This window comes from Rosa chinensis, chromosome 4, assembly GCF_002994745.2.
Source record: "Rosa chinensis cultivar Old Blush chromosome 4, RchiOBHm-V2, whole genome shotgun sequence".
NCBI classification, from domain to species: domain Eukaryota; kingdom Viridiplantae; phylum Streptophyta; class Magnoliopsida; order Rosales; family Rosaceae; genus Rosa; species Rosa chinensis.
The window spans coordinates 46,745,973-46,760,687 of record NC_037091.1 but is presented as its reverse complement, the minus strand read 5'-3'; the positions used below and the strand labels follow the sequence as shown (position 1 = coordinate 46,760,687).

General features: G+C 39.6%; 1 protein-coding gene across 1 annotated transcript; it reads right to left on the bottom strand.

Moving 5' to 3' along the window:
- Positions 1-12,472: 12,472 nt before the first annotated feature.
- LOC112200562 (cytochrome P450 78A7) lies at positions 12,473-14,376 on the bottom strand. The gene is made up of 2 exons (XM_024341600.2): positions 13,327-14,376; positions 12,473-13,243 (listed from the first exon to the last, which is right to left on the bottom strand). Exons 1-2 carry the CDS (start codon positions 14,329-14,331, stop codon positions 12,617-12,619), a joined length of 1,632 nt encoding a protein of 543 aa, XP_024197368.1. The 5' UTR covers positions 14,332-14,376; the 3' UTR covers positions 12,473-12,616.
- Between the last annotated feature and the right edge of the window lie 339 nt (positions 14,377-14,715).

Sequence of the window (14,715 nt, the reverse complement as noted above, 5' to 3'; positions counted from 1 at the left end):
CGTCGTTTACATTAATGACATCCTCGTCTTCTCCAAAAACAGAGAAGAACACATGAAACACCTCCACAAGGTTGTAAAGCTGATAGTTCAGCATGGAATTATCCTAGGAGAAAAAAAAATCTTTTTTATCCTCGATGAAGTCGATTTCTTAGGAATAAACATCAAGAATGGAGTAATAAAACTCTAACCTCACATCCTTGAGAAGATTTGGAAATTCCCAGATAGAATTCCTGATGCCAAGAGTCTAGAGAGATTCTTAGGAGTCATAAACTATGGGAGAGATTTCATTCCCAAAATCTCATGACTAACAGCAATGTTATCTCCTAAAACAAGTTCCAAGAGAAAATGGAGCTTCACAGAAGATGATGAAAAAATAGTGAAGCAGATAAAAAACTCTGCAAAATTCTCCCTCCTCTGCAACAACCAGAGGAAAATGATGAAATTATCCTCTAGACAGATGCGAGTGATAATTACTGGTCCGGTGTTGTTCTGGTAAAAACGCTTGGAGCTAACATTGAAAAGATCTGTAAATTTTGTAGCGGCAAGTTCAGCCTTGCAGAACTGAATTATCCCACAGGAGAAAAAGAAATTTTGGCTGTCAAGAAAACAATTTTAAATTCTCCAACTTTTCTTGGAAAACCCTTTACTGTCCGCACCGATTGTGCTAGAGTAAAGAATTTCAAAAATTTTAAACTTGATAAAGCTGCTGATAGAGGAAGATTAGCCAACTGGCAATTATTTCTTAACCAATATGATTATATTGTTCAGTTGATTGCAGGAAACAAGAACTATCTTCCAGACGCCTTAACCAGGGAAATGGCGATGTTCAGCCATAAAGATGACGACGAAGGTCGCAACCCCAGAAGTAGAAGATCTGGGAAAGAACATGAACCCACTGAGGATCCTAAAGAAAAAATCCTCAAAAGATTTTTGCTAGGTCCAAAAGGACTAGCCACAACTGATCAATCCCAAGGTAAAGGATTGGCTAGCCCGTCTCAAACGGCAGACGGCAAATGCTCATCAAGACCATTGACGGCTGTTGCTTTGCCAAAAAGCAATCCTATTCCATCTGGAGTAATAAATGTTTTTAACTATGAACTTCAAGTGTTTAATACTCCTGTGTTCAGAACTGGCAGGAGACTTGCTTACCACCAGAAAGCAATCTTAGATAACATCTTATTTGCCTTTCAAGAGAGACACATTCCCAACTCTGTTTTCTTTAGCAGAAGAGCTCCATGAAAATGGCAGGCCACAGTTTGAAGAAGTTCATACACAGCAGAGTGCTGATAGAAATAAAAAAAATTCATTTTCTTGAAGATCCAGAAAGTGCTAGAGTTCCTATCATGGCATCAACAGAATCAGACTGGTTCGAGTTCCATAATCTGATAGGAAGTCATAATTCTGAGGCACGTATTCCTCCAACTCTCTTCATTATTGCAGGATCTTATGTTGGAAGATATCTAGTCAATGTTCAGAGTGAACATCCTCAAGAACACAAGCTCTGGCTTGTTGAAAATGGTTTTGTCCATAATCTATGGACTAAAACAAATGATGATCTCAAGGGACTACCCCCTATCATTATCAACACACTCAAAAATGTCAGAAAAAAATGACTGTATGCTAAGACTGAAGTTCAGATCTACTCCACCAGAATGGATAAAGAAGACAAATGGTGAAGTTGAATACATTTCTCCATATCATTATGTGAGAATTATGCAAAGAAGATATCTTCAGCCCGCCTGTGTTGGATACAATGGCCAGCCTAATTCAAACATTCCATAGATGAAGGTCATGTCTCTGGAATATATCAAGAAGATCATCTCTGAAGATACCTGTTGGTGTCGAAAAATTCCGTTGAGGAGTTTGACTCACCAATTAATGCAGACTGGAGCGGGAGCTGACCAGGAACAATCGAGAAGCTTCCTTTGAGCGTTGACTTAGAGTTAGAGTTTGACCGTCGGCTCGAGGAGAAGGGGGGGTACCTGCAGAAAACCCTCCGATGCCTAAGTCAGTACGTTTCTTAGTAGTGGAGTAGAAAGAATTGGAATTTCATGGATTACCTGGACGTCGAGCCTCCTTTATATAGGCGATGACTTACTTCGGGAACAAGCCGCCATTATTTCTGCTTTGATGGCTGCATTTATTTACACACTTATAATGATATATACTGCTGCACTAATAACAGTTAATCATTGTATACTTACGACCGTCATTCATTGCGTATTTATCATGGTCATTCATTGCGCACTTATAATCATAATCATTGTGCGTAGTTATTGTCGTAATAATCACCGCATTCGTGATTGAAATTTAACGTCATACTAACTATGGAGTTAATCGCCTTAATTGCGGGCCAAGCAAAATTTGACCACTCCCACAATGCCCCAAATTTTCTCTTTGGACATTCGTCCTAAGAGGAAATTTCCATTCTCTGGCTGTTTTGAATCTTGCCTTGAATATTTCCTCGAGCCCTGGTCGTCCCAATTCTGTCCTTGAGCCTTGGCCGCCCCGATTCTTTCCTCGGGCCCTGGCCGCCCCGAATCTTTCTTCGGGCCTTGGCCGCCCTGAATCTTTACACGGGCCCTGGCCGTCTCGATTCTTTCCTCAGGCCCTAGCTGCCTCGATTCTTTCCTCAAGGCGAAGATTCATTTTTAGCAAGAGACATGGAATTGCCCCCATTTCCCTTTGAATCCAATCAACAACATTTTATTCTCCTTGGCCTCCGGCCTTGGGTATTTACTCTGGCCACCAGCCTTACACATACATTTCAACAACACTGACCACAAATATATTTCAAATATAAAAGGAAAAAAATTAGAATATGATTACTAAAGGAAAGAACGCTAGTCTACGTTACCCAGACTCTTTAGGGCTTATATTCTATCACTCCCAGTCCTTAGTGACGGAAATGAAATTTCTTGAGGTGCAGCCATCACTTTTTAGGGAAAAGTGTTTTCCACAGACGGCGCCACTTGTTGATGTCGAAAAATTCCGTTGAGGAGTTTGATTCACCAATTAATGCAGACTAGAGTGGGAGCTGACTGGGAACAATCGAGAAGCTTCCTTCGAGCGTTGACTTGGAGTTTGACCGTCGGCTCGAGGAGAAGGGGAGGTACCTGCAGAAAACTCTCTGATGCCTAAGTCAGTACGTTTCTTAGTAGTGGAGTAGAGAGAATTGGAATTTCATGGATTACCTGGACGTTGAGCCTCCTTTATATAGGTGATGACTTACTTCAGGAACAAGCCGCCATTATTTTTGCTTTGATGGCTACATTTATTTACACACTTATAATGATAATTATTGCTGCACTAATAACAGTTAATCATTACATACTTACGACCGTCATTCAGTGCGTATTTATCATGTTCATTCATTGCGCACTTATAATCATAATCATTGTGCATAGTTATTGTCGTAATAATCGCCGCATTCGTGATTGAAATTTAACGTCATACTAACTATGGAGTTAACTGCCTTAATTGCAGGCCCAGCAAAATTTGACCACTCCCACAATACCAAGAATACTTTCTTGGCAGCAGGAGAAAAAATAATTATCACTGCTTACGATCATCCTAACGTAATCAGCAGTGACTTTTTCCTATCTCTCACAAGAAAGGAGATAGACTCGACACTGGCATGCTTACAGTGGGTTAAAAAGCTTGAAACAGACAACCACTACAAGATGTATGTTGATCCAGATGTCGAAGACAATGCAACAACTGCTCATATGGCCCAGGCAAATAACGACTCGTTTGTCCTTGGTCATAATTCATAAACAGACGAGAATATGTGAAGCAGTAGGTGTAGAAAGCACCGAAAGTACTTTTGGATCTTTCCCAAAAGTTACTTTTGCTTTTCAGAAAAGAAAGGTGAAAAACATTTCACCTAAAGGAATCTGCTTTTCCCCGTACTACCTCCACCAGCAGGAGCACTCAGGAAAGCAGGAAATCACGGAGTCCCTCTGTACATTTTTATGTTTTGAATTCTAGTTTGAGTTTTGCTCCCTATATAAGGAGCTTTAGCTTCAGTTATAAGTAATTCGAAAACTTTTATAGGATAATCTCTCAAGAAGTAAGAAAGTCATAGTAGCAGTGTGCTCTTTCTTTCCATCTAGTGTGAAGCAGTGTGCTTTCATTACAAGTAAGTAACTGTAATCATTCTTATGGATAGCTAAACAGCTTTTTAGCTGTTTATCCGAGAATGAGGCTCTGAATTTTAGTTTGTAACTATGTTTGAATAAATAATTTTAGATTGCTCATCCACCTTGTCATTTTATTTTAGTTTGATGTTTAAAAATGTTTATTTCTGTTTCTGCCTCTATTCCTGTACTATTTTTAGGCTTGAACTTTCGATTTCTTAGAAAAAATTTGCGTCAGCTTAAGATAGAAACAAGCAGCAGTGATTCCGCCGGTTAAAGTAACCGCTAGGCAGGAGGCCATTAGGTGAAAAACTTAGGCATGTTGAAGGCTAGTTTTGTTTTTTTTCAAGAGTTTGAACATGTTTTCCTAAGAAAAAGCAAAGGTTAAACTCAAAAGTCAGCATAGGATATATTAGACACTAGTTTAGAAAATACTACCCCTATAAGTTTCTTCCCCTAAGATTTGTCTAAATGGGCACAATACAAACTTGTTGGTGCAAGTAGGCAAAATACATGTGATTTCTGGGTAAACAGGAATTAACCCTAATTTTATAATTTTTGTTGTAAATGGGAAAATATAATTGATTGCATAGTTTAATTTTGGATTAAATATTGTTTACTCCCTGAACTTTCAGGAAAAAAACAGTTCAGTCCTTGCCTTTTCAATTTCACATGTTTACTCCCTCATCTCTCAATTTTGGACCAATAGATCAAATTTGTTATTTTCCGACAAAAAATGTCTATTCTACCCTCAAATTTTTTAATTAATTAATTAAAATTTTTTAAAAAGATTTTTTTCTCTTTTGTTTTGTTTTTTTTCTTTTTTTGATTGAGCAGATAAAGAGAGGTTTTGTGTTTCGGATTGATTTGGTCGCTTTAGAAATTTTGATGTTGAAGGAGAAGAGAGGTGGAAGAAGAAGAGATAAACAGAAAAGGAAAAAAAAAATTAAGAAAAAGAAAAAAGATGAACTGAGGGTATAATAGATATTTTAATATAGTTTTTTTACGGAATTAACCTATTGGTTCAAAATTGAGAGATGAGGGAGTAAACGTGTGAAATTGAAAAGGTAGTGACTGAACTGTTTTTTTTCCTGAAAGTTCAGAGAGTAAATAATATTTAACCCTTTAATTTGTTTTTAGGAGAGCTTAGTTAATTTCATCATGCTTATTATAGATTGAATACTTTCTCTATATATAGATTTTTTTTTCTTAAAAAAAAGAAAAGATTTTTCTTATTGAAATGTCGACAAGACGTGAAAAGTTTACACAGAGAAAAAGTAGAGTACAAGCTAAAGGCAAGCACTAAGGCAGTAAGGCTTACCATAATGTGAATCACGAGGAATAAACATGAGTGGATATGAAAGACTTAAGGTATGGTGAGTGCTTAATGTAGAAGTTCACTGCCAAAAGAAAAATTGACAAATAATATATCCATATAAACTGTGTCTAAGCCAATGTAACACATGTTAGTATGTATGTGGATTTGGCTTTTCTGCAAGAACTATAATTTGTTAGAAAAAAAATTGTAAGGGATGAACTTAAAATAACTTCTTGATGCTTCTTAATATGACATCATCTTGTCCTTGAATTTATATCTGACGGCTGTGAGTAAAATCCAAATAAATTATAATAAGTCATATTCTAATAGAGAAGCTGATTCCGTATCAAGTACACCCCATTTAAGGGTTAGAGCCAAGTGACCAAGTAGTTTGCTAGACAAGATTAAACTTTTAGTATCCTTAGATGTTAGGACGCATGCAGCAAGCTATATAATACCCTCAAAACAATATTCTCACTAAACCCCAAGGCATCAAATGACCCAGAAAGAAAACCATAAAGCATGAAAGCACCAAGAAAGACTAACTAAATTAGCTTTTGCCTTTTCTGGTCTGCGAGTAACTAAATTATGTAGGAAGGAATGATATCTCCAACTAAATTGATCGATGAAGAAATGGAATGGCGAGATATGCAAGCTGGCATACTTGCAAAATTACAGTGCACCATTCCATGGAGGTAGCTCGGCAGAAAGAGCACTGCGTGGCTTCTACTTTTCCCTGCATTAAGGCTTTTGCTCACTACCCAAGAATGAAGACACGCCATTAAAGCTTTTGCAGTACACGAACCAGTGCATGATCATCGATCATCAGCTGGCTGCCAATTCAATACAACTCAAAAGCTATGCAGCCGTACGATCCCCAAGCTGCGTGGACACAAAGAAAAGGAATCACAATCTCTGATTCACGATCCTCCTTCAGAACCCTAGAAAGGCCATGCTCTTGCCCAGCAGTTAATGCTCTGTTGCGTTGTTGTTTTGCGTCAGGGAAAGAGATTCTATGTGTTTATGTTGGAAAGAGAATCAGAATCGTTCAATAGGTGATTGAAAAAGGAAACAAAAGCACGTGAAAATAGTAACTATTTACTGCCACCCCACTGTACTTGACTATGACAACACTCCTATCATAACCTTTTTATTGCTCAGCTGCTAGCAGGCCATTCTTAGAGTCATAGGTCAATGATGGAGACGACGACGACGTTGTGTTCCTTCGATGATGCACTACTGTGCTTTTCGCTCTAGCAGGTAACCCCAACCAGTCGTCCGAGTCTTACTGGTTCCATGTCTTTTTGGACCAGTGATCATTGTATACTGAAACTTAGGTGAAATTTTTTTGCATATGAGAGAGAGAGAGAGGACCACGTATGGCAACTAAAACAAGGGAGATGATCTGATGAAGTGTGTGCCAAGCAGTTATGACTTATGACATCAATGACATGTCGACTTCGGGTAATTTCTGGTGCGCATTAAAGTTTCCACTGCGGCCTTCCCTATGGGAAAAATAAACTTGCTCGCATACACACCAATGACACCATCGACAATTACAATTGGCAAGTTTTTGACTTAAATATGTGTGTGTGTATATATATTATGATTTCTTTTCTAATTTAAAGCTCTGTCCAATGGAAAATGGGGTTATGACTATTAATTTGTTAATCTAACGGCTTCGTTATAGGTGAAAAGTTATGAATTTTTTTTTTTTGGAAAAAAAATAGGTCAGCTATTTCATTAATCTTCAGCAAGAAGTATAAAAACGAAACACCTCTTTGGGGTCGACAGAAAGAATCGTTCTTTAGTACCTCAAGAGACCCTATCTTAGCAGAATAAAACCCCAAGAAATCCCGAGTATACCCACCTTTTGGTAAATTTAAGCCCTTTTATTCTAACAAAAACCTAGAATATCTCGAAACTTACATAAAAAGATTCCAACTATATTGGTTTTTGCGACCCAAAACAGAATTAAACTAACTCATTGGTGAACTGTGAACCATCACACTCCACCGCTGCCTTCACAACAGTATCCGCCGCCAAAGGACTAGTCTCATTCACCCCCTCCAGCACTATAGCTTGTCGACCACCCTTGTCAAGATCAGAATCTTCAAGAGTGGAATCAAAAGTCAAAGCTTTTCCCCGACGTTTATACTTACGAAGCTTTTTCTCTTCCTTCTCATATGTGGATTTCACCATATTCTTACTTCCTTTCGGACGTCCAATTTTTTTCTTCTTTGGTGAAACCAAAATCTTACCATTCTTATGTTGTAGGATCAATGAGACATCCTCTCCTACCTCAAGCGACGAATCAGGCAATGCCAAGTATTTCTTCTCAAACCTATCCAACTTTGTGATAGCTTTTCTCTTCCTTCCCGCTGACTCCACTTGCATGGAGGAAAACTTCACGTGGGCAATCTCACGCATAGTCATCGCAGCAGCAGGAACCACTGCCAATGACGAATCACTAACCCCACCCTGAACCACAGGAAGTTGCATACCACCTCCATCTTTAAGGCCAGTTCGAGTGTTTCCCAAGATAATGGGAGTTCCCACCAACTTGGATCCCACGACCCCGAGTGATCTCAAAACCTCCTGGCTTCCCTTCCCAGCGGGAACTTCCCCTTCACCCTTATTATTCGATCCCAAACCTTTCTCCAAATTTGGTGCAGCAGAGCTCCTCGGCATCTAGTTCGCAAACTCCAACACTCGGCCAGACCCCACCGGTGATCGATGAACCTTTGACCCTGAGGTTAGAGACAACCCAACCATAGCAGACACTGGTGGAGCAGCCTGAATAGCCGCCTTCTCTTTGATCAACATCTTATCACAACCGAGAGCATCATGGATGAACAATCCACAGTCCCGACAAAATCCCTTAACCTTCTCATAAATGAAGGACAATTCCGGCTTCACCACAGGGGAAAACTAGATTACCTTCCAGGTACGGATCCGACGTCGAACGTCAAAAACAATCTTGACCCGCTGCTCCTCCTCCTTTCGTTTAATAGCGTTGTGATCCACCCAGACTGTTAACCCTATTGACGCCCCCACCAACTCGAGTGTCGTCTTATTTCGCAGAGCAAAAGGAAGACCCTTCACCACAACCCAAGTCTCCATTGTATTCAGCGGCATAGCCTCCACCGGACAGAATCCATCATACGCTCCCACCACCAGCATGGTATTGCGATAGAACCAAGGATCCCCATGCAATATACGATTTTGCACTGGTTCACTCTCAAACTGGAAAACAAATCGCTCACCGGCATCTTGTATAGTGAGCCCCGATCTAAGGTGCCAAATATTAGCAATGGTTCCTTTAAATCCTGGAAGCGTAGCTTTTGGGGCCAATAGACGGCCAACCATGAACCAATAGCCACCATGGAACGCAGCAGCCCCTACCTCCCCCAGTGTAACCAAAAACAAGTCCGTATCGATGACCAACGCAGGAAGCCCATCCACACCGTCTGCCATCAAAGAGAAAGAGAGATCGATACAAGACCGATGAAGTTTTGGTAATTTGTCAATGTAGAGACCACCGAGAAACCCTAGCAGAGACGCCTAGGTCAAAAAAAAAGTTATGAATTTAGTACAGAATAATTAGTTATTGTGTAATTTTACTGATTTTATCGTATATACTCCATAATTCATATCATATTAGTAACACTAAAAGGTTTCAATCATTACATTGCATAATGTTAAAGGTTAAAGGAGCTAAATATATGTACACACTTCCAAGTTGCATCTATCCACTCTAAACTCATACCCATGGAATTTTTTATTTATTTATTTTTTTTTTATAGCTCAGAGATAAAAGATTATATTTAAAAAGAAAACAAGTAAAACATAGTTACTGCAACCAAATATAAAGGCACTAAACTCACCAAATAGAAAAGTATCCAAGTTTTTTTTTTTTTTTTTTAAGCTGAAGCAAATAAGGGGCCTTCCCCTTACTTGAATTTATTAAAAAAGTAAAAAGAAAAAAAGGGACTTAGGAGGGGGACCAAACCAAAGCTCCCTACAAAAACAACGAAAAAGAAACAAGCTATTGTAACCAAAATTGGGGAATATCTAATTGGTCACTCTGACAATGCGATAAAATAAAATATGGTTGAGTATCCCACCACACCATATTAGGAGAAGTCGTACCATAATTCGCCAAAGCATCAATTACCTTATTACCTTCACGAAAAATATGTGATACAGATTTTTCGTGTGGAGTTAATTAACTAGCTAGTTAGCTTTATAATCTTTGTTTTGATTTATCACATAATGACAACAATTAATGAACCGTCTACTCTTTAGGCCCCAACCTTTTGGGTTTTTCTGTTTAAAGATCATTCTAGCTTGCACCAAAATTTTTAGCTAAGAATTAGGAACTCGTTTTGACATAGCAACGGTTACAACTTACCACTTAAAACTACTATATATCAAGAATCTAGAACATATCCTTGGATAAGAAAGATTGGAAGTAATATTTTACCTCTGCAGAGCAAAAGATGAAAAAAAAAAAAAAAAAAGGAAGCAGGGGAAAGAAGTTTAGTACAAGGACCAGCAATTTGGAGCAATCTGCTTGGATAAGACTAATTGTTCATATCATATGGATACGACCATCTCTAACGGTGGTGTCAAAATCCATCGTGGAGCTCCAACGAATACAAAAGACGGTTCTCAGCTTCTTCAACCTATCCTTCAAATCCACCGTGGAAGACAGATCTAGCTTCATCCTGTAAAATTTGACAGGGTCAACCGTTTTGTCTTTTCTTTTTTTTATTGTTTTTCTTACCTTCTCTCTTAATCTTTCTCGTCTCTCTCTTTCTTCATACCTGGTACCCAAACCAAAGCAAAACTTCTAGTCTTGGTTCAATTGGTTCAAAGTTTCACAAATAAAACTAGAAAGCAAGAAATGGGGTTCTGTGGGTTTTCTGTAAAAGTCTCTCTGTGATCATTTTGATGAAGAAGATGGAAGGGGTTGTTGCTGTGGAGCCTTCTTCGTATGCTCTGTATTAGGATTCAAGGGCTAGATTTAACATTAGAGCCTTATGCAAGACTATGAGAAGCTGCGGAAGGTATATACCGTTTCTTGATTTTCAAAATCTTTTTTGGGTTTTCATCAAATCTGTGTATGTAATTGTTTGTTTACCTGGGTTTTCCTAGATTTGGATGCTTATGTGATTATTTTGTTGTTAAGCAATTTGAGCTTATGCAGCTGGATTTGAGTTGAAGAATGAGTGATCAGTTTTGGATAGAGATGATGAAGGAAGAGAAGGAAGGGAGGAGAAAAGGGAGAAACAGAAGGAGAAGAAGATGTGATCGTGCAGTTTGTGTTTTAATAAAATAAACATTTATTTTAACTGATGGGTTTGAAGTATAAATATAACAAAATTGTCAAATATCACATCATCTGCCAAATTTAAAGTTGACCCAAAATTTTTAACACATCTGTTGGAGATGCTCTAATGGGCCTAAATATCGGAACCACACGGCCAAATGGCTATCTAAAGAGGCTTAAGTCTTAACTCCACAAGATAGGGCAAAGGCTCAATACATATGCTACATTCACATTCCTATCTTTGGTAACCCACATTTGGGCCCACATGGGAAAGAAAATGATGACAAGCCCTAACCTACACTATAAATACATGCATCTCCTCTCATTTAAAGTAAGCAACCTCTCTTCACTTACTCATACTTTGTCTATATTCTTATTAGTTATATCTGGCTTAAGCATAAGAGAGTTTAAGGTCGGCAACTCCGGTCTTCCCTTTGACCTTTATTCATGATTGATATGTATGGACCTCAAAACTGGTTGCTCTCACGGTCATCTTACTTCTACACAAAAACATTTCATCATCTTACCAGAAATTTTTTCCGACCACCAAATTTTCTTTCTCCTCTTGGATTTCTCTCTACTAGGGCACTAGAGCATATCTTCTTCTTAATTTTCATCTCCTTTTAGCTTACGGGTTTTTGTTTCACAAGAGATTGGAATAGATAAATTGATCAATCAGGAAACGACTTAATGACATTTCTACATAATTCATAAATTGATAATAACATAAATACAATGCTAAAAGTTGCAGATAAGAGCATATTTAGCAATGCTAACCATTGTTTAGTCAAATTTTAGTCAAAATAGCTAAAAAGTTATCTTTGTTAGTCATTTTTAAAATACGTTTGCATCAATTCTCTCTATTTTAGCTAGTTTTGAGTTTATATTATTATTTTTATTTATCAAATAAATAACTCATATACAACAACTAATCTATTCTGAGTCGAGCTCACGAGTTCTCACTTATAAAGGGGACACTTATGCCACTAGACCAAATGATACTAGACTTGAATTTATATTATTTATTGAATAAAGAAAAAATAGTTAATATGTATTTATAAATTATATAAAACTACTTAAAAATTAAAAGTAATGTTTTAAATTAACAAAAGTAATAAAGAGTTACATGCTCTATATATTTAAGAGTTTGATAGTTAAAAGTTAAAATAGGGAGCTACTTAAGAGTTTAGTGCAGCTGCTAAAATTGATAAAAAAAAAAAAAAAAACTAAATATGCTCTCTAAAATATTTAATAAGTCAAGATAGAGAATCTACTAAAAATGCTCTAATAACAAGAAAAATAGATTATGATTCCTTACGGCTTTAGTTAGTAAATTTCACTTAATTCCCTTTAATAATGCACTTCACAGTGTATTGTTACTGTAGTTTCTTCTTGTTCTTCCTTTGTTTCTCTTTGTGGCTTTTGCCTTTCTTTAATGAATTTTCCAGATCAAAAAAAAAATATGCACTTCACAGTGTAAATATCAAATGCGGACTCATACATAGAAGAATGATTATAGACTTCCTCTATAGGCTACTGATTTTCATAATTCTGCCGAGGGAATAGCAGTCGATAACAACTAGTTGACTCATCTCTTCGTAAATAGAAATAAGCCGATCGATTTGTCAGAATATATATATAGATTCAAAGAAAGGGGTTTGGGGTTTAGAGCTCTTTTAGAACAAACTAACATCATACTTCGATATATATATTACTTCAAATAATACGCATAAATATAAGTAGCACTCCCAAACAGGACTCAACCAGAAAACGAGGGACACTACAATTTACATAAACGGGGTTACATACTAACTAATTATATCACTAGACCATAGCAGCAGACCTCGGCAATGCCACACCATGCAGCTCATGCTTCATCTCACAAGACAGCTTCAGCAACTCACTCAGATCAACCCGGTGCCCCTCGTCCGGGGCCCACTTGAACCCCTGAACCAGCTTCGCCACCCAAAGCGACGCCGTCACCAGTCCCAGATTTTTCCCCGGACACACCCTCCTCCCCGCCCCGAACGGCGCCAGCCTCAGGTCCCTTCCCCTCACGTCCACGTCAGCGCCGCCTTCACTCACCACAAACCTCTCGGGCTTGAACACGTGCGCCTCCCCCCACACCTCAGGGTTTTGCCCTATGGCCCACATGTTGACCATCGCCGTCGTCCCGGCGGGGATCACCATCCCGTTGCTGAGCTGGACGTCGGACGTTGACAGCCTCGCCCAGGACAGAAGTGGGCCCGGTGGGTGCACTCTCAGGGTTTCCTTCACCACAGCCTGCAAGTAAGGCAGTCTCGCCACGTCAGCGTCCGTCACGCTCCTCTCTCCCACAAGGCTGTGAATCTCTTTGTAAAGTTTATCTTGAGTCTCGGGGTTTAAGATCAACTCGGCCATCGCCCACTCGGTCAGCAAAGCGGTCGTATCAGTCCCTCTGAATATCATCTCCTACAAGATGAGTACCAAAACTCAAATACTAATCAATTAAAAGTAACAAAATGAATTAAACATAAAATTTAAAAATTACGTACCCATAGCACAGCAATCATGTCATTTTCCTCAAGCTTCTCGTCCCCATCCAAAGAGAGCAAAACATCAACGAAATCAGCGTGATCCTCCAAGAACTGCTGCTTCTTCAACTCGGCGCTGAGTCGGTGCTCTTCGATGATGCTCCGGACGAGTTTCCTCACTCGGGGGACGAGCTTGGCGCAACGCTCATTGATGCGGAATGGGTCGTAAAAATAACTCAACCAAGGGAGATAATCAGAAAAGTTGAAAGCACCCAATATCTCAAACCCTTCCCTGACCATATCCTCGAGCTCCCTCAGCTCCTCCTCGCTATGATTCCCCGCCGGGTCGTACCTTTTCCCGAACACGCTCCCCATGATGTTGTTGAGGGACGCTGTCCGTAGGTGCTTTCGAAGCGACACCGTTCCGCAGCGGGCTTGTTCTTTGGCAATGTTGCACAGCATGGTGGCGCAGTCTTGCTGGCGGCCGGCCTCGTGTGCTATAATGCGCCTGGGAGCAAAGAGGTGGGAGGAGGAGATTTTCCTGAGGAGTCTCCAGTATGGTCCGTTGGGAGCGAACCCCATGGCTCGGGTGAACATAAGGCTCTTAGCCGACTGCTTTATTGGGCGGTCAGCGAAGTAAGGGGAGGTCAGGATTTCCCGGGCTGTGTGAGGGTCAGATGCCACAACAGCAGGAGTGGAGCCAAGGCTGAAGGCCATGAGTTGAGTAGTGGTGATTTGGCTCCAAGCCATGGAGGCTAAGGTGCGGTGAGCCAAGCCGCGGGAGAGACTGAAGAGGGAACCAAACACGGGAAGGCCTTTGGGTCCGGGTATGGCGACCGGACCTCTTTGGTTCCGGCCGTTTTTCCATGCGACACCGCCGGTAGCGAAGGCCCAAGTGAGAAGGGCAATGGATACAAAAGCAACGGCCAAACAGAAGAGGAAGTAGGGTTGGAGAATGTTCGAGAAGCCGAGAAAAGCTGGGAGGGTAAAGACCCACCAGGTGGTGTCTTTGCTAACGAACTCCATTGAAGAAATGAAAATGGACAACGATCGAGCTCTTAGCTTGTGTGCTTTTGTTTGGTGGTGGGTAGTTAGTGAGGGTAAAAGGTATGGGGTGAGGCATTTATATAGTGACTTGTTCTTGGAAATGTATGGGTTTTTTTTTTTTTTTTTCCATCGAAATTACACGATTTCTTAAATGCTTCTTAGATTTAGAGACTAATCTATGTGAGGGATCATGTTAAAATGCCTCCTTCTCTTTAGCTGTCAAGAATATATTAAGATTTAACTCCAATACATGTACGCAGAATTCGAACCCGAGTGCAGGGACTCTACACCTGGAGGCTCTTACCAACTTGACCACATGTGGTGATTGATTAATTATTTAATTATGTTAAATTTCAAATTAAT

Coding starts and splice junctions, on each gene's coding strand:
- LOC112200562 (XM_024341600.2), bottom strand. CDS start 14,331: ATGGAGTTCGTTAGCAAAGACACCACCTGGTGGGTCTTTACCCTCCCA. Junction 13,244..13,326: donor ACATGATTGCTGTGCTATGG/GTACGTAATTTT, acceptor CTCATCTTGTAG/GAGATGATATTCAGAGGGAC.